Source organism: Zootoca vivipara, chromosome 15 (assembly GCF_963506605.1).
Source record: "Zootoca vivipara chromosome 15, rZooViv1.1, whole genome shotgun sequence".
Lineage (NCBI taxonomy): Eukaryota > Metazoa > Chordata > Lepidosauria > Squamata > Lacertidae > Zootoca > Zootoca vivipara.
The window spans coordinates 8,334,543-8,358,852 of NC_083290.1; the positions used below are offsets into that span (position 1 = coordinate 8,334,543).

Below are 24,310 nucleotides of genomic sequence, written 5' to 3' on the forward strand. Positions count from 1 at the left end.
TTTCTTTCTTGCTCCCTCAAAATATAAGCCCATGCACTCCTAACTCGTGGCATCGCTGATTAAAATTTGTCCTGTCCAGAAATAACCAACCAAAGATTTAACTGAGTACCAACTACAACCCTGAATTCAACCCACACCTGTTGGCACATTCACGGTTTGCCTTGCACATATCGTACCTCCATAATCTCCAGCAGAGCTTCTGTCACTGTTTCCAGAGAAGTCAGTGCAAACGTCTCCCTCTCATAGGAGCCGGGAGAGAACGACCGGTCCCGGTAACTGGATCGGAATGCAATGACAGCTGCCGACTTCACCTTGCTTATTCCAAACAGCAAGTAGAACTTGGGGAGTGAGAACTCTGTTAAGCTCAGTCTCAACACTTGTTTGGTCTCCTCTGTTGAAGGAAGTAAAAAGAGGTACTTCGAATCTTATTCCATCTGTTTAGATTAAATCGCAAACACACACACACACCCCACTACAACGTACATATTATGGTAAATGCCAATTTTAGGAACTGGCCTGAAATAAAGTAAAACTATTAACTATGTCCTTCTGTAATAGTCATGCCTCTGATGGTTCTCCTCCTTTTGCTTGCCCAGCTCTGGGCGATGTCAACAGCGAGTAGGGTTCCAAATGCACAACCCACCTGCCCAAGTTGTAGTTCCAACTATCTCTGGCGGACACCAGACTGGGGAGGGTTGGAGCAGACACTACTGGGGTTAGATGGGACAAACAGCCCAGCCTTGTAAATAAGTAGACAAAAGTTACTAGCCTGCAAATAACGTTTTTTACTCACCTGGATAAGAGGTTAGCATTCTGCATTTTCATGCTGGCCACAGGAGAGGACACCCCCCCCCCTCTAAGTGTCTAGTACAGAAACCCTTGAATACTAGCCTCTTAGTAAACTCATTAAAAAAAATGCATCCTACCATGTGTGCTGGCAGAGGGAAGTTGAGGGACTGCTCTTCAACCAATACAGAAACCAGGCAGCCCACTCCTGTGCCTACACATAATTCCTTCTGGCCTCTGGCTACCAGGCGAGTTATTAAACACAGGGCTGAAATAGTCTGACCTGCTTTAAGGCAGGTATGCTCATGTAACTGAATCAGAGAGCCATAATAATAATAATAATAATAATAATAATAATAATAATAATAATAATATTCACACAGGATGCTTGAGAAGAGGAGCTCAAAGTGGAAAACTTTGGGTTACTTCAGATCAGCAAAGAGTAAACAGAGCAGGGAAGCATGTTACCCTGGGCAGAGGAATTCTGTTTCATCACAAAGTGGCACTGCCTGTCTCCATATGACCGCTTTACCCACCATGGGTTTGAGAATTGCCTAAATGCTCCACATTTCCCTCCAGATATTGATCTCTACAGTGTATTCTTCTTTAACCACAAAAGCAAAAGGTTGCCCTACAATTTATTTTTAAACCCGATGGCAACATTACATGCATCCCTAATTTACGGTCACGACAGGCAGTCAATTTTGTTCTACCTTACGATGCTTGTAGAACCTTCAGCGGGAGCGAACTGATCTTAGCATCCCTTAGACCTCACAGTGTGATTTGAAATGCAACACTAAAACCTCACTCTATTAAAACACAAAATATATAGCCCCCAAGTCTAAATTGCAGCTTTGTATAGTGTGACTACATGGAAAATGAGAGAGGAGAAGATAAAGGAGGGCTACAGGGGAAGAGCTAGAGGTCATACATAGCATGGTCAGCAAATATGAAGCACAGGTTCCATTAGCTCTCTTGATATATAATGTATTTAAAATAGAGCGCACAGGGTTTTGTTTGGTTTTTGCTTACCTTAAACAGTTTCACAACACTGTACACCAGGCATCCCCAAACTGCGGCCCTCCAGATGTTTTGGCCTACAACTCCCATGATCCCTAGCTAAGAGGACCAGTGGTCAGGGATGATGGGAACTGCAGTCCAAAACATCTGGAGGGCCGAAGTTTGGGGATGCCTGCTGTACATCAAAGTTTGATCTGCCATCCTGGCTATAATTCAAAGGGTTTATGTACTTGTACCGTGTTTCTCCTAAAATAAGACACGTCTTATATTTATTTTTTCCTCAAAAAAAACACACCATGGCTTATTTTCAAGGGATGTCTTATTCGGGGGCTGGATCATAACAGGGAAATGATTTTTGATATGAATTTTACAGATGCTGTACAATTGGCTGTGTTTATTTCTCTATTTAGAAATCACGTTTCTGTCTCTCAGGACTGATTAGCCAGATGCTGCCTGAGATCACAATTGGCTTTACCAAAAAGCTGTTAAGTAATTTCCTTTGATGCCCAGATCTCATGGCTACCATAAGGTTTCTACCTTTCAGGACAAAGGCAAGGTGATAATAGGAAGTTGTCTTTATCTATCTCCTTAATCTCCTCTTTCATATGCATAACCTTTGAAGCCTAGGAATGCAAGTTGTCTGGGTCTCTCAGGACGGGAGGGGATGTCAGTTTTTAAAAAACCACCCACGTGTCTGCAAGAGCTCGCCACTTTCCTACCGTAGCTGCAGTTTAAATTTCAGTTTGCCTGCCCCGCTCTCTGTCTCGGCCATCAAGAGGAAATCAACAGGCAACTCATGGCTGGGCACATACCGGTAGAATGGAAGGGGGAAAAGGTGGGAGGAAGCGAGAGGTGGGCTGTGTGTGTGTGTGTGTGTGTGTGTGTGTGAGAGAGAGAGAGAGAGAGAGAGAGAGAGAGAGAGAGAGAGAGAGAGAGAGAGAGAGAGAGCGACGCACAGGGGGAGAAAGAGAGAGCGACGCACAGGGGGAGAAAGAGAGAGCGACGCACAGGGGGAGAAAGAGAGAGCGACGCACAGGGGGAGAAAGAGAGAGCGACGCACAGGGGGAGAAAGAGAGAGAGACGCACAGGGGGAGGAAGAGAGAGAGATGCACAGGGCGGTAGCCCGCCTCTCAGCTGATCGGGCGCCTCTTCACTACCGCCGCAGCGCTCAGGGCGCTCGCCCCCAGTCGCCCACGCAGATCCTGGGCTTCACCTGCAGCCGCAGCTGCCTCTCACCAGGCTCTTCGTGCTGCGCTGTGCTCCCCGAAGCGGCTCCCACCCCCGTAAAACACAGTGAGGCGGCCGCGGGGGAAGTGCCGAGAGCGCCCAGGAGCGCGGCTGCAGCGACGGTAATCCCGGGGGGGCTGCGGAGGTGGCTGTGGGCACGCACCAAGCCCCAAAGCACGGCGGCGGCGCTGGAGACGGCCACTGCGAGTGGCATGAAAAGAAGGTCGCCAGCAAGCGCGCTGTTGCCTCTTGCCGGCTCTTCCGAAGGCGCTTAAATGCCTTCCTTTCCTTGCCAGACCTGCTCCCCCCCGGCTTATTTTCGGGGTATGTCTTATATTTATTCTACTCATGAAAAGCCTGCCATGGCTTATTTTTGAGGCCCATCTTATTTTAGGAGAAACACGGTATTAGATTTTTAAGCAAGGGAAGGTCTGTGATATTTAACTCACTTTCCCAACAATTATTAGGAACGTGCTCAAGCACCTTTATGGCTCAGCAGCTGATGAGACAACTCTAAAATCAACCCATCACTACTGAGTTGCCTTCCTATGCTCAGTTTAATGCAGTGAGTGTCACACTCACTGGATATATTGTATAATCGCACCTGATTCCTCAAATAATTTGTGTGCACTAGCTTGGATCGTTGCTCCTCAACAGGCATCTTGTGACCCAGATAAGGCCCCTCAAAGCCTTTCCCCTTCCTTGCTGTCAGAACTGTCCCTACTTTGATGGCTCCTAGAAAATCCTGGTCCCGATTGCTATGCACAGGCAGGCAGGCTCATGCACAGCTGCACAGCAGGAGAAGAAAGCACAGTGTTTAGGAGGGAGGCACTCACAATTCCTGTAAGCAGCAGAGAGAGAAATGTAGGGACAACAGAGATGGGACGGAAAGAGGCAGCAGGTAGCTGCTCATCACTGATACAGACATTTGACGTACTCAAAATTTATACTGGACCCTGCTGACCCTTTAAATCTGCCCCAAGGTCAGCTGCTAGGAAACAAAGTACAAGTGTAAAGGAGAGATCAACTCAGTCAATAAAACCATCTCGTAAAGGACTTACCACTAAAGTGGAGTTGTGAACAAGTGCACAGAGAATGAATGATGTTGATGACCAGGCCATGGGTGGAAGCTCTAAGGGAAAGAGGACCGGTGGCCACCAACAGAGTAACTACATGGAAGAGGTAGGGGAGGTGTGCAGCCACATCGAGTGAATTGTTAAAGGACAGCATCAGCATGTAACGGGCTAGAATGGCAATATCATCCCACATCAGGTGCTGCTCTAATGTAGGAGTTGGAGACAGACAGGTCTTGTCGATTATTTTGCACATCCTTCCAATTACCTGAAAGGGAGCAACCAGTCACTTTTAGTAAGGAGCGCTCTACGTTCAGAACAACAACAAAAGGTAGCATCACAGTTCGCCTGAGGGACAAGGTGTTCCGGAGGGGCACTTGAGAGAACCGTCAAGAGGCGGAAGGGACAGGGGAACAGAGTCCGAGACTCCCAAAGAAAGAGACACTGTGCTCGTCAACAGCTGCTGGTGCGTATCCTGACATTTAGGTTTCTTTTCCACTGTTAATCCTACATAGGATTATTTTCAAGTTCCTCCATGAAACACACCTCTTCCAGGAAGTGTTTGGGCTTAACCTGCTAAGGCATGTACAGATGTACCTGCAACGAGGAACAGATGCGGATTCTATAGCTGCATGACTAGTTCTCCCCTGCAACCCCACACTTTCCTTCCTCAACTGACATGCACAGCGGCCAAATCAAGAGTTGTTCCGGCTTTTCCGCCCCCTCGCCCAAATGCTTTAGGCAGGCTATCTGCTTTGCTCTGATTTTTCACCCCACAAAATACCTGCTCTAAATGGCACCAAGGTTTGTTCAGGGCTATGGAAAAGCTTTTCTTCACCTCATGGGAAAAAAACACTTTTAAAACTGTTCTGATGGATGGCAGGTGGCTTTATGCCCAATTTAGGGCCAAGCAACCATTGCTGTACCCAGCATTACTCAAAGGGAAAAAGAGAATCTGAATGTTCTACACTATTGTTGGTATTTGTGACACTTTTTTAAATTGACATTCTTTTAATTATTATTTTTGTCTTTGTAAACTGCTTTGAAATTTATTTGGGATGGCAAGCAGCACAGAACATGTATATTTAACAACAACAATCTTTATTACGGTCCATAGACCCATCAATTCGTTACCAAGCGATACACAGCTGGGACACCCCGCCCTCAAACCACTCAGACATCTTACTCAAATTCGGAATAGGAAACATTAGTTCTTGTGACCACCGATAAAAACTTTGCCACTGCTAGTGTTCTGGCATTTGACCGGTCTTCCAATAGGAACCTGATATAGAAATCCTCTGATTATCCTGGGAGCAAGGCTAGCAGGGGTGAAATCACTTCAGCCCTAGCTTGCTCAAACTTCCCACAGTGCAGCACAATGTGTTTTATAGAATCTATATCATGGGTGCACGAGCACAGTCTTTCCTGGTAGGGTACTCCTCTCATCCTGCCCTCCAGCACTGCAGAGGGGAAAACATTCAGTCTTGCTTTTGTGAACTGCCTTCGGTAGTTTGGCACTCTCAAGTTTTGAATATAGGCTGCTGGCTTAAAGACATGCCCATATTGTACTCCTACTGCCAATGGACTGCAGATCGCAAGTGATTGATGTCGTAGATCACTGTGTGAATTATCCCAAAGTCTTTGCTTTAAGGTCTTTAGGGCACCTTCATATCCCAGGCAATAGAGTTGGGTGGGTGACAGACCTAAAGTAGTGGCTTTTCTCGCCATGGTTTTCTGCCATTGGCTGATGTATTCCTCATTGTTCAGGTATTTATACAGTCCCTCCCCAAGTTCAAATACTACAATCTTGAGCCAATGTTTTAGTGCAGCCCACCATGCCTTTGTTGAAATTGGGCATTCACCCGTTTCTAGCAGGAGTATGGAATTTCGCACACAATTGGGCACCTGAAGCAAGGATCGAATAAATTGTGCTTGGAAGCCATCTAGCTTAGGCAGGTCCCCATTCTGCCAGACATTTGCTGCGTATATTTAAATAAATAAATAAATAAATAGATAGATAGATAGATAAATAAATAGCATCTTAAGCTTCTACAAGTGGACTCACCACTGAAATTAGTGTCAATTCAGCCTACGTGAAACAGCTGGGAAGGGTTGTTGCCTTCAGAGTCATGCTTGTGCACTTCCCAGAACATCTGGCTGACAACAGGCAGGACTACATAGATGTCTGGTTTGAACTAGCAGGTCTCATCTTATATTTTAATGTTTTAGTGCCATATCCACCAACGTGAACTGAATACCACACAGCCAACAGTGTTGTGCTGCCTCTGTAGGAATTATCCTGCGCTCTGCCTGCTGCCCCAACAAAGCAGGACAGAGAAGGGAGCTAACCCTTTCCTTTTTTAGGAACTACCTCCCTTATGGTCTGCAGCTTTCACCTGAAGATTATTATAAGGGAGGATGGAGGGCAGGGAGTGATGACTTCACACAACCATACCGTTTCTTTTCAGATGTGGAGAGACAGTGTCAAAACAGTTCACTAGGTTTAAACTGGTTAAGGAAGAGAAGAACTTACTTTACTGGAAACCAGTTTCACATTTCCAGATGCCAGAGCTACAGCTGTGTCTGCCATAACCTCCGCTTTGATGGATCCCAACCCCCCTGTGGCACTGGTTTTGATGAAACTGTCCAGCACTACATCAAGCAGGTCAGTAATCTGTTGGAAAAGACAATAAATCATTTGCATCCGTTAACATAAGAACTTCAGCCGAACCTCACAGGAGGCTCTCCACAAACTATTTGCCATCCGTCCACCGCAATCCTCGACTGGAGAGAGCCCCTTTCCCGTGATGGGTTCTTGCATTTCGATTGCTCTCCCCGGAGAAGGCTGCTGGGTGCCTTTGCAGCTATCAATTAGACTCCAGGTAAGGGCACTTCCCACACTTTTTTAAAAAAAGTCTCATGCTGGCATTTTTACTTAGAGCAGTCTTCTTTGACTATCTACCTGTGCAAGTAAGCTGGTGCTCTTTGAGTGTGCTGTGTTAGTTAGTTTGCTTCATTTTAATACTCCATTTATTTATTTTTAAATGGCACTTTTGCATTTACTACTGATCAGGTGACCTGGAAATGCAAGACTTTGATGGTAAGATACAATTTTTGTCAAACCAACCAACAGGTGATCTCATAGCTGGGAATGCTTAGCGTATTGCCACCATGGGATTCTTTGGGACAAAGAGTGGGATATAAATTTTTTAAAAAAACAACAACAAGGGGGGGGGAAACCTGAAGCAACCCAGAGACACAAGGGAACACAAAGGACACTTGTTAGGAACAAGGAGAGCCGAGCTAAGAGGGAAGAAACAGAGCAATGGACTGGCATGAGGAGAAATATTAAGGGAGCTTAAGCAATCCACTGAATTTGACGAAGGCAAGAAGCAAACAAGAGGATCCTGGGAGTACTGTAGCCTACTTCCAAAGAGTTTGTTCCTGCCTTGACCAGAAGGTGGAGCCTAAACCCATTCTACTAGTCCTGCTGGCCAAACGGAAGCAATATTACAATTTATTGCACTATTAAAATAAATGGCTTTCTCAAGACCAGCCACATTTCCATACCTAAGCCGGAATCAAACAAGGAAGCCGTAAAAAAAAACCAACCGACTCAACAGATCTTCCTCAACAGTTTCAAACTGGATGCTTACTTCTTTGGAAGATTCTGAATATGACATTTTGAGCCCCTTTCCTTCCAAGGTCCAGCAAAAACAACAACATATGTTGCAGAGATGGTTCAAAGATAACAAGAGTTGGATATTTAACATGAATTGTGAACACTTAAGGTAGACATAAATTTATCTTTATTTGTGACTCTTAGCAAGACTGGAAGCAAACCTTCTTGTAATTAATACTTAAGCAACTGTCAAGGACATCGTTTCTCCCATAAACATCACAGGGAAGATCTGCAACACACACAAAAAAGCAATACCTGGCCCAAGCTCCCCCATATCTTGGCTTGAATGGAAGGGTACATCTGCTTCTCATTTATGGTCATTGTGATCAGCTTATCGAGAATAGCAGTGACTCGCTGGCGTTTGGCATCGTCATTGTGTTTGCAGAAGCGGACCAGATTCAACAACCAGGGGGTCATGTATTCCAGACAGAGGTGTTTCAGTTCAATACCTGAAATAAAACAAACAAACAAACAAACAAATACATACATACCGTATTGTAGTACGTGTGGAGGTCTGAGAGAGGGTGTTCCTCCCTTAGAATAGGCAGAATTCTGTGCAAAGGTTTTCAAGGTTATTATCCTATAACATTGTCTAACAAAGATTACTAGAAAGGGATCCAAAGGAGAGCAAATAGTACTTCTGTGTGCCGCCAAATGTGACTTGGGGTGGGTGTTTCTTGAAGTGCATCTCCCATGCTGCATGGCAAACTAACTTTAAAATGGAGGAGGGTTTCAATAGCAGTTTGAGATATGGCACTGAAGAAAGCTGGCAATTCTGCTGGGGCAAACAGACCCCTTGGAAGTGCAGGCTAACCCTCTGGAAAAACAGGGGCATACATACCATGATGTATGGACTGGGACCAGAAGGCCTGAACATATATTACATTTCATGTCAAGTGCAACCACATGAGAACTGGTCTATTTAGTCTTTCCCCCCACCCCCACCCCCTGAAATGCTCTCTCTAGGGATTTGTGCCTAGAGCCATCATTGCCAAGTCTTTTCAGTACCAGACCTTTTTGTTCACTCAGTTGCCTCCTACAGTGGTGTTCATTTATTAGTGGGGTGGGTAGGACTTGTCCCTATTGATATATTATTGGATGCCCGCTCTATGATTTTGCATTGTTCATTGTTTTAAATTACTCTTAATTGGTGTAATTGATCTTGTTAAGTCACTTTGAGACTTTTTCTGCTGTATAAAGTGACAGAAAAATGTAAACAAACAACAACAACAACAATATAATGCACTCAAAGGCAGCCCTTCAAAAGAGGGTGGTGGGGCTGGAGACAGTAGACTTCAATCTACACATGGCTATTCATACACAAGCAATGGGCTCAGGAACATCCAACCAGCATGAAAGCTTGCAGTCGAACACTGTATCCCTTTGACGTCGTAATCTATGCCCTTGATAAGTAAACATATTATTTTGGCAAGTTAAGAGATGCTCACTTGAATTTTGCAACGTGTGTCCTGCTAACATTGGGTTGCATCCAATTGAATTCTATTCAGGGTAGACCACTGAAATGAATGGCATTAAGTTAGCTCTCTCCATTCATTTCAATGGGTCTACTCTGAATAGGGCTAATTGTCAGATACAATTCATAGCCTTCTGCTTAATTTCAGAAGAGGCAGCAGACCACTAGCGTGAAGACACAGCAGTTTTTAAAAACATACTTTAATATTGGACAGCAAAGTTTATTTTACAAAAATTGGTTCAATCTTCGGGGGAGTTGGATTTTCCCTGTAAGCAAGAAACCAGGAAGACATGGTTGATTACTCAAATAAAATAAACTCGGCTTGGCGTCGTGCTTAGCACTTACGGACCGCAGGCTGTACCATAACACTGCCTGGCACCAGAACACAGTGCTGTGCCTACCGATTAGGACAGAGATAAGTCTGTTACATTTCGAAATGGGCACCAATGAACTTGCTACGGGTTGTGCAAAGGAGGAACTTGATCAGAAAAACACCAACCAGGAAATACTTCCATTTATGACTTGGGTAACAGTGCTACCCAAACCCAACACCTTTCCATTGTCAGAACAAGAGCAGAAGTGTCTCTACTTACTGGATTTGCTAAATCCGGAAATGCATTCCTCCAAAAACTCTAAGGTGAGGTGGGGCTCATTAGCTGCCAGAGTCTTACTAATAGAGACAATAAAAAGGGTGTTGTTGGCAGGGATACACAGACCTGAAGTTTCCAGTAACTGGCCTTCAATCTTTAAATTAAAGGTACAGGTTAAGGCACAGAGAAGATTATAGGCCGCAGACCTGCAACAAAGAATAAGGGATGCAGTTAAAAAAAATATCTTTCATCAATGGGGACTGTAAAGGCTTTACTCAAAAACACAATTTCATAACACTGAAAACAGGGTTGCTCTCTGGACTGCAGCACCAGCTCCAGTCACCATGTAAGATTAATCAGTGCAAAAATCCCAAGAAAATCTCTCTGTGTGTGTTGGGGGGGGGAACTCAATTAAAATAAATATTTGTTGATCAGTTATATGTGAATCTGTTGGTGAATCAACTAATTAATTCTGCAAAAATTGGCATACGAGAAAAAGGGAGATCTAAACTTCTCGTAATTCCTTTCTTAGATATTCTAGGGCAGAAGTCTTTGACTGTTCGAACCTCTTCTGATCACCAGACAGGGCCAGTAGGAAATGATGCCGTATGGGGAAGTACTTCTCCTCTAGCCCTGGAGAGAGTCCAGACTATGGAAGCAGTTCACTGACTCAACTCATAAGAAATCTCATAAGAAATCAAATCAAAAACTAACACGGATATAGGCAACCTTGGCCCTCCAGATGTGGTCATCATCCCTGACCACTGGTCCTGTTAGCTAGGGATCATGGGAGTTGTAGTCCCAAAACATCTGGAGGGCCAAGGTTGCCTATGCCTGAACTAACCTGTCCCTAAATCAGGGGTGGCAGGCGGGGGGGGGACCTCTGGTCTGTGAGCCAATATTGGCCTACTGGGGGTTCCAACTTGGCCCACAAGGCCATTTCCCACTTGCCAGCTGTCAAGTGACATCACCCTGTGGTTTCAGGTTCAATCCTGCTTGGTTCACTTGCATGCACAGTTCCCCCCTTAGAGAAGTTGTGCACACAGCCAATCCCTACACAATGCAGGACTGAACAAACACGCACCGGCTGATGTGCAGAGAGTTCAATCTTGCTTGGATTGGGAATGGGAGCTCCCTCATACACCAAAACCCTGCCGAAAACTGGATTACGGTTTCAATTTCTTATCTGTTCTTTGCCATAAGATTCCAGGGCAGGTTACAGAAATTTAAAAATGTGATATTAAGAACAGTTTAAAACAAACAAAACTGGTGTGCTTTGTCACTGCCTCCTGCCTCCAATGGGCCAACTTGTGACAGGGTGGTGGGAATGTTCACCAGCTTTGGTTGTCATTCCCTTGACAGGAATGCTCTGTCCTTGATGATACAAGGTCCAGACCCCAGATGTGGAATCCGCTGCATCAAGGTAAGCTTGCTCTTTTCCGTGGAACCCTGGTTATGAAGCTATAAGGATGTTTGTTCCACATCCTTTCTTCCTTGAAGGAAATTTGCAACGATGTCTAAATTAGGGGATTGCAACGATGTCTACGTTAGGGGAAACTGAGACCGTCCACACCACTGCGGGTGGAGCTGCACCATCACTTTCACCAAGAGCTTGGTAGATATGCGACAGGCAGAGGAAAGGTCAGCTATATCGACAACATGAAGTTGCCTTTATTCATGGCTTCCAGGATCAAATCCAGTGTTTCTATCATGAGTGAGTATCCCTTCATGCATTGGTTCAGCCACTTTAAATCCAGAGTGGTTCTGAGGCTGGGGGGTGTTGATGAAAAAATTAAGCAAACCCCAGATCAAGCTGTTTTCCACATGGTGTCCTATCCTGTTGACCCTGTCTGGTTACCAGAGAATATCTTTCTAATCAGTTGAAGATTAGCCCACCTGGGGACCTCCAGAGAACACAATTAAAGAAGAAAGCACATTTTGCTTCTAGATGGTGAATGGGTTGCCTTAAAAAAGGCCTTCCCTCCTGTGAATGAACAATAAATGGGGAATGCCTCTTCCAAAATGGTGCTTGCCACACACCATTTTCAGAAGTACTTGCAATTAAGAAATGTTTAAAACATGCCAACCAATGAATCAAAAACTACTTCTTAGTCGATTAAAACACTTCCCAAGTCAATCGGTTGACATCTCAATGGCTTGAAAAATGATATGAGTGTATATATGCACCCTAAACATTTGTACTGTATAGCATTAAGTTTCAGTAACCTCAAAAGCACTTACTTTTACCGCAACTGAGACAATTGGGCTTCAGCACTAACCAAGGCAAGCAAAGAGCTCTGAATATAAAGGTGATCCACAATACACAAGGGGAGAACCCTGGTTGCATATACAGTACAGTACAACACACCAGCTAAATTGTAGCCGGTATGTTTCAAAGCAGGATGTAAGGAGAAAAGGCCAGTAACACCCTTAAAAATGTCTAAATTTTGTTTTGTTTTTATTCTTTTTTTGTGATTGTATTTTTGGTTACATGATTAGATCTTCAGAATGTATTGTGGTTTTTTTGTCTGTAAAAGTGTATGTGTAAGTTGAGTGTTTATGTTTTTAAAGAGAGAAATTAATAAAGTTTATATATATATTTTTAAAAACACCCTTAAAGAAACCGGTGCCGGTTACAAAGTTTCAGTTGAAATTAAGAGATCCATACCGTAAGCTTGGGTCTGAGCTCCCTAGATTGAGCAACGCGATATTCAGCAGTGTCCCAGGCACATCCTTTGGGCGGATTTTTGTATGCTGCGGTATGGAGTCGGGCTGCGATAGCTCCCACCGCGTCCGTATGTGAATGATGGACTGGACGATGGCATCACACTCCTGGTGCATGAAAGTAAGAGGCGTGCCTTGGTTGGCGATGGTTAAGGTGAACTGGTTTTCATCCACAAGGCAGATTTCTTCTATTTCAGAGGCATAGTAAATGTCATTCAAAAACACCGTCTGTCCCAGGACCCTTGTGCGCTCAGCTGAAGTTACTTGGACAGCTGTAGAACCAACCTATGGGAAGGTATTTAGTTTGCATGAGGAAATATGTTCAACGTGCACCCCTCAAAAAAACCAATCCAGTTATTTTACCTGCTTTAAAAAGAGTAAGGGATGTGCCGTTTCTAAAAAGGATGGCAACCAATATCTATGGGAGTATGTGTATTAATTAGGTACAATAGTAATAATAATTTATTATTTATACCCTGCCCATCTGGCTGGGCTTCCCCAGCCACTCTGAGCGGCTCCCAAGAATCCCAACCACTCTGAACTCAGATGGGTTCTTCTCAAGGAGTCAAGCTATTTAGCAGGAGAAAGCTGTATGAACTGGTTACTTTGGAACAGAAAATGGTTGACTAGCAAGTTCACTTCCCCCCCTGGTTGACTTTTAGCAAGTGGTCAGTCACTTTGGGAGAGATGGAGAGAGACAGGGATAAAATCTGCTATTGATCAGGAAATCATGGTCACAGCAAGGCAAGCAGTGTTGTGCGTGGCTGTGTAGGAATAAAGCTTTCAATAAAGCAGAATGTGTTTACAACCCCAACTCCCATCAGCCCCAGCCAGCACAACCAGTGGTCAGGGATGATGGGAGTGGCTGTCCCACAACATCTGGAGGGCCATGCAATGCTCTGCACTTGCTCATTTCAAATGGAGAATCCACACTGACCTAAATGTATATATGGCACAATTCCCTAAGGGCAAAGCCCACAGCGTTGCATGAGACTCACTTTAATAGAAACTTTGGTGTCTTTGTGGGCCAGCTTGAGCGCATTGTGGAAAACCTTCAGGTCTTCTTCCAAGGCCAAAGTGGCCGCCGGGAGCTTCTGCTGTTCATGCTCTATGTGTTCTGCCAGCTTCCCAGGCGAGTCAATGAAAATGAGTCTCTTGCTGCCTTTGAGGCCTGTCAGAAGCCTCTCGTGGTATTTCGTGTACTCCCTCACCCACGAGTTGCAGTTATAGATGAAAACAGCGGTGACGTTTTCGTAAGCGAGTCCCGGGAAAACGACAAACCACTTGGAGAGGAAGTCCGTTTTGAACCGATTGCTGGGGCCAGCGTGAGTGAGGTCCACCACAATCTCATATGGCTTAGCGTAGTATGGCTTCAAAGTTAGCAAGACGTGGTATATCAGCAGATCACCGTTTATCTGGCCTGTCTTGAACCTAGAAAGGAAAAATAAATAGCTGAGAGCGGGGAAATGTTAGGGTGCAGCTTGGCTTGAGTCTTCAGCAATAGCATTAAAAAAAAAAAAGTGTGTGAGAGAGATTACCCCTTTCCCCTAATGGAAAAGAAGGAACACAGAAGAATTAGCTCCAGGGTGACTTTGTTGGCAAGGGACAAACAGCAGTGATTAGAATTTAGTCTTTGCTCATCTGTCATGTTAGAGACAAGAAGGAATTTTAAAGAACAGAAGAAATAACACTGAAATTTTCATCTCCTCTTGAGGAACAGGCGACAATAAATGCAATTATTATAGACAGAGCTGGTGCTATACTAAAGGCAAATCTGGGGAGATGTGGACAGCCCAGGGAGGCCATAATTATTTCACCACATATCTGATATATTTTTTTTGGCGGGGGTCTTCTACCATGGACTGGGAAGGAGAAGAAATGTGACCATATGAGATGTGAAGATGCCATCCTGTGGAGCAAGAGTTGTGCCCTCCAGATGTTGTAGACAACAGCTCCCATAATCCCTGACCATTGGCCATGTTGTTTGTGGGCTGATGGGCATTGTGGCCCAACAACACCTGGAGGGCACCAGGTTGGGGAAGGCTTTAATATATGAACGTGAATCATTAGTGTTTGGAAACAGGCATTTCACATGGTTGTATTTCATCAGAGCTGCGATTGCGTGCAGCTCCTTTTAGGAAACTGCAGTCTGATTAAACCAAAGTTTGCATTCACGCACTGTATGGCTCAGCCTTGAGGTCTGGTTCAGACATTCAAATGAGGCAGGGACTGTTGAAACAGCGCACATGACGTGCAAAAAAGACTGATGACCCTCATTATAGTCTTCCAGATTGCATGGACCTTGTTGCAGGAGATACACACATCTATGCTTTTCATAGATGGAGAACCTCAAGCCCATGGTACAAGTGTGGCCCTCAAGGTTTCTCTATCTGGCCCTTGGGGCTCTCCCAAGGCCACACCCCTCACTGGTCCTGCTCTGAGGCCCCCTCGGGTGCTTTTGCCTGGCTGGAATGTGTCCTTGAACTATGATTTGGTGAAGAAACCTCTGGCTCTTGAGTGGGTGAAATGTGGCCTACTGTATGATGGTAAGAATCACACCTATTGCTCTACTCACTTTCCCCTCTGCTCCATCATCACAGGCAACCAGAAGGATGCCCATAAGGCATTGTGGCCCTCAGTCTGAAAAAGGCTCCTCATCCGGCACTGGATTTTGCTGCATTACAATTCCCATCATCCCTGACCACTGGGCCATGCTGTCTGGGGCTGATGAGAGTTGAAAGCCAAGAACATCTGGAGGACCACATGTCTCCCACCCTTGCTCAGAAATGTGAGTCGCTTTTTGGTCCTTGAACACATTCACTATGAGAAACCTATGGTGCACAAACATCTGGAACTGCCCCATAGGACCTCCCCCAACTCCAAAAACATTCCCTTCAAAAAGCACAGTAAATTCCCAAACCTCTCAACTGGAAAAGCCGCAAAAGGGAGTAATAGCACATCAATTACTTCGAAATTGGCCTTCCCACTTAAAGGCACTCTTAAACTTTTCCTCTATAAAAACAAACCAGCAACCCTATCTCAGCAAGGATTCTTCATCAAACCCCGATTTATTTGCTTTCCCTAAACTTTCAAATTACGCCCATGCTGAAACACAAAAAACGAGGTCATTTATTAGAGCAGTGCTGCCCTAATTAAGCAAGTACTGGCATTTCCATTACAAGCCCGCCATTTGATGGGATTATAATTCAGACATTTCATTTGCCAAGAGCTGAAACGTGGCATCCTGCTGCTTAATTGGATGTGTCTAAGAGCACTCAAATGAATAGCAGGAGATGAAGGGACAGGAATGGAGGCATTTAGATGCTTTCAGGACACCAAACAAGCCCATGTAAAGCAGTCGTACACTTAATTAAAAGCTTTGCTGTTGTTTCAGGAGGAAAAGCCGTTCCAGCAGAGATTGTCTTAAAATGCCGAGCACGATAGATGTATATGCTACAGATATTACTCAACGAATCTAATTCCTTAGGGAGGCGTAACAGGTACACTAATCCTGGAGTAGTGGAAGATCATCACCATTATTTGTTCAACTGTCCTATGTACAAAATGGCTAGAATGAAGCGCTTAGCCCAAAGTATGAACTCTCTGTAGTTTTACAAAATATAATGAGGAAATTGTGGCCCTCCAGGTATTTCTTGGCCAAACCTCGCATCAGCTCTAGCCAGCTAAAAAAAGTAATTGCTCTACATGCAATTAAAATAAATGTGAAAGCAACCCTGCAAAGAAACACACACCGATAATTTACATGCAAGTTTGAGTGTCAGGCAGATCTCAATAAACCGTACAGCGAATCTTTGCCTCCATACTCAAGAGTTGACTCAACACACAGGCTCTAGGAGCTTGCAATAAATCAACTTCCCCACCAAATCGATTTACATAAAAAGAAAAGGGGAAAAGATGACCGTGGCAGTGTACTCAGCTGCTTGGAGAAACAGGCTTCCCTTAAAGCAAATGCTTTATCTGGCAATCTGGAGGTCTAATTTAGGCAAGATGGTGGTTCTCCCTCCCTCCTCTTAACACGTCACGGGGTACTTACACCAGAAAGGAAATGTGTCATCTCTGTGGTTTAGTTCTCTAAATGGAGAACTAAACACCATGTTTCAGAGGCACATTCACTTTCAATGCATAAAAACATCCCCACCTTCTAGAATCCAGAATCTAGAGTTTGCCACTGTAAGGCAGACACAATATTGAGGCGCGGTTAGCTAGCAAATCACAGACCTTCCAAGTCAAACCCTTCGCTGTCCTCTCCTCCAGGTAAGTGTGTGTCTACCTTTTATACTTGGGTTCTGTTTCTATCTTTCCTCTCAGCAGGTCCCAGATTGAGGTTTCCAGTACCAAGAAGTAAAACTAACTTGTTCCGATGAGCCTTAGGCAGCAAAGCAGGAAACTTACTGAAGAAAGCAAGGGCCTGGTGCTAACTGAACTGTAAATGTTATTTATGTAACAGAGGAAGGAAGGCATTCTTGTAGGAGAGAAAGACAATTGGAAACCTGTCAAGGTGCTTAGGGAAAGCCCAACACACTGTTTTCTAACAAAACAGCCACTTTGCTGGAGTGAGCTTAGGTGGAGAAAGAGCCCTTAATGGTCAGTTCCTTTGCTCTTGTCTGTTTAAGTGAAATCCTTAACATCGACCATCAACTACTACAATTAACAGTGAGTGCTTTGTGCCGGCAGTGGAGGCACATAAGGCAGCATTGTAGTCGTCGCGGTGTGGCAATGGTGGGCATCCGAGGATGCTTTCAGTTTGGCATGACTGGCACCATCCATGCAGGACAATCTAAAAACAAGCATTTCTGAAAGGTTGGGGGCAGGGAAAGAAGCCTCAAGTACAACCAGCGTCATGTGTACTCTGGGTGTGAAAAACAAAAACCCAAGTTTTGTACAAGGAAGAAAAGGGATGGATGTACATATAGTGTAAAAAATTTAATCTGGAGTCCCTGCCCTCCCTTTGTGGGAGGGAAAAAACAAAGATTGAGGCAGTAAAGCCTCTAAACACCAGTTTCTGGAAACCGAAGGAGGAGTGTTCTTGGGCTTGGGTCCTGCTTGCAGGTTCCCCCCCAGGCAGCTGGTCAGCCACTGTGGGAACAGGATATTAGACTAGATGGGCCATTGGCTCCTAGCTTGTGTCTGGTTCAATGCACAGCCAAAGAGTGCAGAAAGACCTGGAGAGCTGGTCAAGCAGAGTAGACAACAGAGGGCTAGGGATGAACACAGACGGGAGTTGGCAGAAGACAGCTTCATCATTTGATGCTGATACACAGGATATGCTGTAGTTAAGCAGGACACCACAGACTCTGTGTGCACAAGGGTTAGTTCCTGGCATGTACTGTAGAAGGAAGTTGGGAAGCAGGGCTGGGAAAAACCTCTACCTGAACCCTTGGAGGGCCACTGCCAGGCAAGGTAAACAATGATTGGGCTAGATCAGGGGTGCCCAAGCTTTTTTCAAAGAGGGCCAGATTTGATGAAGTGAACATGTGTGAGGGTCGACCAAAGTTGTTGAGGTTTTTTTTTTTTTTAGGATTGAAGTTGCTGAGCTTTTTATAGGATTTTACCGCAGGACATATACTGCCATGGGGGCTGGATTTTATCGACCGGCGGGCCAGATTAGGCCCCTGACACGGACTTTGGACATGCCTGGGCTAGATGAACCAAAAGGCAGCTTCTTAAGTTCAGTTATGAAAAAAAGAAAAGGGAGAAGTATATGGGGCAGGGGGGAGAGACACATGTAAACCATAGGACAGCTGGGCAGGGAGCTATGCAGGGCAGTGAATGCCCACCCATAGAACATACTGGAAGTTTGATAGTCTCTGGTGTTCTTTTCAAGCAATCAACAGTTAACAGTGCAAATGGTCAAAATGGATCATCACCAATCAGATCGTGAGGTCTAGAAATAATTCTTTTAAAGCGTCTCCACCTCCATCATTCTGCCCGGACACTGAGGTCCAGCACTTCTGGCGGTTCCCTCGTTGTGAGAAGCCAAGTTGCAAGGAACTAGGCAGAGGGCCTTCTCGGTGGTGGCGCCTGCCCCGTGGAACGCCCTCCCAACAGATGTCAAGGAGGAAAACAACTACCAGACTTTTAGAAGACATCTGAAGGCAGCCCTGTTCAGGGAGGCTTTTTAATGTTTAATAGATTATTGTGTTTTATTTTTCTGTTGGAAGCCGCCCTGAGTGGCTGGGGAAGCCCAGCCAGATGGGTGGGGCATAAATAAATTATTATTATTATTATTATTATTATTATTATTATTATTATTACCCCCCATAAGCAGGCAGAGGACACAATCCTTGCAGGACGGTACCACTTCAGGTGGAGGAGGGTTGTAGTTTTCAATGGGATCTCTCACTAAAATTCTCTTCCTGCACCATGCAAAATTAGCACAAGGTGCATGGAGGGAAAACTCTCCCAATGTGGGTTGGATCTGCCATCGATTGTAGTACCATGTGTCCTTTTTTACATGTGAACTGGCTTTATGGACTCACGGGACACCCAATTCCATGGTGGATGTCCAATTTTTGAATTGGGCACCTACAAATCTACAGGATGCACACAGCCCCCCTCTCCCCAAAACATTTCATATAAGGGAAGCACTATCCAGACATCAAAACAATAGAATGCCCCTTCACTGACTACTCATCTAATATAACATGTTCCTTGGGCAATGTAGCTTTCAAAATTAACTGCTGAAGAGTTGCTTTTGTGCTCTTCTTTATATGTACAGATTGCCTGGAGCTCTTTGTTCATGATCACAGGAACATTAGGGCGTTGTCCTTTTGTTTTGCTGGAAAGCACTGGTGTATCACCACAGATATAGCAAAGAGTCTCAAAGAGTCTACCTTCTGAAGGGCTTTTTCATGAACAAATGATACTTCTTGGTTGTATAACTAAAACCTCCTCTATTACCTTTCTGCAAGGCACTGATGGCTTGTGGAAGAATCTTTCGCAGAAGCAGTTTAAGTTTCAGCACAGATGGGAAAACAGCCATGACATTTATCCATTCCAATTTTAACAGAACAGAAGATGCTATAAATAACCAAAAGAGAAACTGTATTTTTCTTAATATCTATGAGGTTTGAGAAGACAGAACATGAATTATGAGTGATCAACCTCCAATCTGCATTTAGTTTACAAGATGAAAGCCATTATACCTTAGAGCCAAAGTCAGATTAAGCTTTAATCCATAACAACAAGCTATACAGGGCTTGTTGATTTTTATTATGCTTTTATAGTGTGGTGTTTATCTGCTTTAAAACCTAGAGATGTGGTAATTAGAAACGAATAAGCAAACCATACCACAACACAATTCGAACATGGTAATATTTAAGTTCTCCCTCAGGAGATGCCTCTCTGACAACCAAAACAAGTGTTTCTGCAGGTGCTAAAGAAACTCAACCCTGTCATTTTATTATTCTTGCAGGCAGCAAACGTCGCCATAAACATGAAACTGATGGGCAACTCTCACATGGATTTGGGCTTCCTTTGGTGGGCCGTCTTGCTATTCCACGTACAAGTAAGAGCGGACACTACCACAACTCTTTTGACGACAACAGAATCTCCCACCGTCCCTACAACTCAAACCCCAACACATACAAGTGGGGCTCTTCCAACATTGCCTTTGGGGGAGACGTCTACTTATACAACACAGATAAGCACCTTCGAATCGACATCCACAACACAGCCAACTACCTTTAGCTGGACATCCTTAGGGCAAACATCCACCTCCCAGTCCTCATCGGAGACATCAACTGCCCCGCAAATGCCCTTAACGCTTGCCCCAGAAGTGCCCCCATCTCCCTACACCATTAATGGTACAGATCAAGAACTTGCAACTCCTAGTCAGGATCAAATGAAAGCTGAACTCTGTGAAGAGAACAGCAAAAGGCTAATACTGATTTGCCTCATCATCATTGGGGTGCTTATCTTCATTTGTGTATGTCTACTCGTGGCCACTGTTGCAATGGCAAACAAACTCTCCTATATGAAGAGAAGGCAGCCAAGCAAGCGCCCCCTCAGGAGCAACGGCGATTTCATCACCACAAATAGCTTGTGGCCAGCTGGATTAGAAACGTTGCAGAGGATGACCAATGAGGCAGCAGCAGCAGAGCTGATGACACAAAGAACGGGGTCGGAGAGAACAAAAGCGGGACAAGGGAAAACTGGTGAAGAAGCTAGCAAGAAACTAGCGAGTGAACTGTCAGACAGGCAGAAGCTCAAGGAGGTGTCAGCAAAGCCAGCCAGCAGCACCACAACCATCATTTAGATTCAAGCATCATGCAGACACCCAAAAAAAGATTGTGGGGAGAAAACCTGAAGGCTATGCACCACCATAGAATCATATCATATGCACTGGGTTTCCGGGCGGTAATGAACTTTCCGGGTTGGAATTCCATAGCAAGCTATTACCAGAGGTAATTGTCCACGTTGCTTCAGAAATCAAGCAGTCCACAGCTCCTCAAATGTGGGCTACTTGTTTTAAGAAAATTCAAATGCTACACATGCAAGGAGGCAGGTGAAAAACAGAGCAGATGCAAGGATGGAAGGGGAAATGTCATAGCAACAAGGATGGCTGAGAGGTGGAGTCAGTCTTTGCAAGGAAAGCCTTCCACAAATGTATGCATCATATACCTGCTCATTTTCCTTACATTAGAACACTGGGTCTCAGCACAAGAAAGCAATGCCATGGAGGTGCTGCAAGCTCTTACCTGCTTGCTTCCTCTCCCTGCCCCAAGCTACCCGGGTGCATCCTGACTGGACTAATATAGCAGAATGCCTCCACCAGCTGTTTGTGTCTAAGACTGCAAGAGGCTTGGGTAACTCCTCCTCCCCCAAGCCTCTGTGTTGCTTTATTAACACTGCAGGATCATTGGGTCTATTTCTGGCAAATGCCCCGAAAGATTCTGTGCAACTACATGAGCTCCACCTCCCTTCCAATTCTCTCTGTTGATCTTTATTTAATACCTGTGTAGTAACAAGAGAGAGACAAGGAAAAACCCCCAGATCAATCACCCCTTTGTTCAGTCAAGTGCTTGGGAGGAACCTGATCATGGCTAGCAAAATGGCAAGTTTCTTAATTGTGGCGGAATATCTACGCCATACTTCCTGTCCCCATCCCTTAATGTGGGAGCCGATATACCAGGAATTCTCCTCTGTTAGGTCGTTTTAAATGAACTGATTACAATCAAGGTCTGTTGTCAGCTTCTGTAATATTGTTCCTTGTAAGTAATGAAGAATAAAGCAGGCTTCTTGGGGTTTTCTTTTACGGAAGTGGGGAGCAGGGTGTTGTTTCTTTTTAAAACAGGGCCACAGTTAAGTTTTAGGCAATACAAGTTTGCAGGAGATTGTGGAACAGCCTATGTCAATACATACTAGATTGCTAAATGCAACTAACGTTCTTGCAGAATGCTCAGTTTGTTCAGAGTAGAGCATAGCTGCCAAATCTCCCGTTTTCCCCGGGAAAACCCCTTTTTTCTTACCTTTTCCCGGTGGTCCCCCGTATCACTTCGTCTCCCGTTTTTCTCCATTATTTTCTCCTGCCGGCGGCCATTTTTTTTCTTTCCGATTTGCCCTTCTATGGGCACCAAAAATGGCCGCCGCCAGCTTCAAAAGTCGCATCTACGCATGTCCGGAAGTGCATAGACGTGACTTCCGGTGTTGGTGGCGGCCATTTTGGTGCCCATAGATGGGCGAAGCGACACCGGAAGTTGCGTCGGCACACTTCCTGACATGCGTACAAGCGACTTTTGAAGCCGGCGGTGGCCATTTTGGGTGCCCATAGAAGGGCAAAGCAACACCGGAAGTTACATCGACACAACTTCCGGTGTAAAATGGCTGTCGGTCCCGGATTCTGCAGTCCGGAACTTGGAAGGTAAGGAGTAGAGGTTTTTGCCTTTCCTGGATTTCTTTATGTATGAGCCTGAAGATGAAACCTCAATCTACTGACATGAACGAAGTATAACAGCTGAGCAATAAATTCACTACACATAATCCCAAAGTCACCAGTAATTATATGTGAATCTGGAACTTGGGGGAGCCGAGTATATGAACTTAATTTCAAAAGCCATCATCCCCAAGACTGATGAGCCTTAGAACAGATCCTTCCAAACTTTGTTCTGGCTTGAATTAGAGGGCATCAGTGAGACTGGATAAGGAATGGTGAGACTGGATAAGGAATTTCCTGCTTTTGTTTATCTTTTACTTATTATTAAGGGAAATCCTTTCCTTAAAAGCTGATATTGGCAGAAGGTTAAGATGGGATGCATGGTGAATCACTGGGTGATCTGCAGTAGATTGACCAGGGTTTCGGAATCCCAATTGCATATGCAGATTGAAGCATATGGCTGATGGAGTGCCATTAGGTGATCTCTGCATCTTGGGGCATGAGAAGGTATTGATGGAGACGGTTATTACAGTGGTGCCTCGCTTAACAAACGCCCTGTAGGACGAAATTTTCACTTTAAGAAAGGATTTTTCTAGCGGAGGTTGCCTCGCTAGATGAATTCATTTTAAGAAAAATTTGTCTAGTGAATTGTGGTTTCCCATAGGTATGCATTGAAATTCAATTAATGCGTTCCTATGGGCATTTTTTATTATTATTAAAAAAATCCAATGCATTCCTATGGGATTCGCTAGACAAATTTTTCATTATAAGAATAGACCCGTGGAACGAATTAAATTCGTCTAGCGAGGCACCACTGTATTCTGAATACCAGTTGCTGGAAACTGCAGGAGGGGGCGAGCATTCTGGTGCTCAGGTTCTGCTCGAGAATTTTCCATAGGCATCTGGTTGGCTGCTGTGAGAACAGGAAGCTAGACTAGATGGGCCGCTGGCCTGATCCAGCAGGGTTCGTCTTATGTTTAATCCCCTTATGTGGCAACATAGAATTGGGAACAACACCTGCTGAAAGCAAGCAGCAGAACAGGAAAAGAGTGGCCAGTATTTCCAGCAGAGAGGATCAGGAATTCAGTACCTTGAACCTCTCAATGACTAGCAAAATTACGTAACATGGCATAATTTGTTTAGGTTGTAGAGTTCAGCTTCCTTGGCACAAAATTAAGTATCTAAGAACACACCCAGTTTTGGATAGAAGATGATGATGCATTAATGGTCCATCTAGCAGCTTAACATTGTTTATGTTAGGCACACAAAAAACCTCCTCCCTTATCCGTCATTTGCAAAATAACTTCATAGACTTTTCCGTGCTGTGTGAGGTTGACAAGTCTTCCCATTTTGCAGATAGGTTACTTAATATAGATTGAAGGAAGAGAACAATTTACGTACCATGAGCTCCTTTGAGGAAAGGCAGGAAAAAACCAGGGATGGCTAACCTGTGGCTCTGTAGAGGCTGTAAAATTCCTCCTCCCATCAGCTATTTGAGTTGGGGTTATTTTGTGTGTGTGTGTGTGGGGGGGTGTTCTTTAGTGTACAGTGCACCACGCTGCACATCTGAATGGGAAACAGGTTCCCATCCCTGGTATACAGTATATTCGACATGGCACATCAATGGACACTTAATCCCTTTACTGAGCAATACAATATTGTCCTGTTTATCAGGTGCCTTTGCTTCAATTCATACATTACCAGAGCAGGATAGAAACCTAGTTCTCCAGCGCTTCTTGTCATTCCAATTTAGTAATTTCTCAGTGGATAATCCATTTGGAGTGGAGTCAAGAGTATGTATTGTTCCTACACAAATGCTGCCTGCTTAGGGATACTGTA

The 24,310-nt window shown here is 44.6% G+C and overlaps 2 protein-coding genes across 4 annotated transcripts in view; one reads left to right on the top strand and one right to left on the bottom strand.

Moving 5' to 3' along the window:
* Positions 1-24,310, bottom strand: part of NF1 (neurofibromin 1) — a 175,617-nt gene that overhangs the window by 35,316 nt on the left and 115,991 nt on the right. For all 3 annotated transcript variants that reach the window (XM_035139245.2, XM_035139246.2, XM_035139244.2), the window contains 7 exons: positions 13,575-14,007; positions 12,521-12,861; positions 9,856-10,058; positions 8,044-8,237; positions 6,640-6,780; positions 4,095-4,374; positions 177-391 (listed from right to left, as the gene is read on the bottom strand). In XM_035139245.2, coding sequence (XP_034995136.1) covers positions 177-391; positions 4,095-4,374; positions 6,640-6,780; positions 8,044-8,237; positions 9,856-10,058; positions 12,521-12,861; positions 13,575-14,007 — 1,807 coding nt within the window. The remainder of the gene's footprint in view (positions 1-176; positions 392-4,094; positions 4,375-6,639; positions 6,781-8,043; positions 8,238-9,855; positions 10,059-12,520; positions 12,862-13,574; positions 14,008-24,310) is intronic.
* Positions 16,510-22,418, top strand: EVI2A (ecotropic viral integration site 2A). Its single transcript, XM_035139251.2, has 2 exons — positions 16,510-16,851; positions 20,012-22,418. The coding sequence occupies exon 2, from the start codon at positions 20,033-20,035 to the stop codon at positions 20,852-20,854; it is 822 nt and encodes a 273-aa protein (XP_034995142.2). The 5' UTR covers positions 16,510-16,851; positions 20,012-20,032; the 3' UTR covers positions 20,855-22,418.

Bases quoted from the DNA above. Each gene is read 5' to 3' on its own strand.
- EVI2A (XM_035139251.2), top strand. From the start codon at position 20,033: ATGAAACTGATGGGCAACTCTCACATGGATTTGGGCTTCCTTTGGTGG.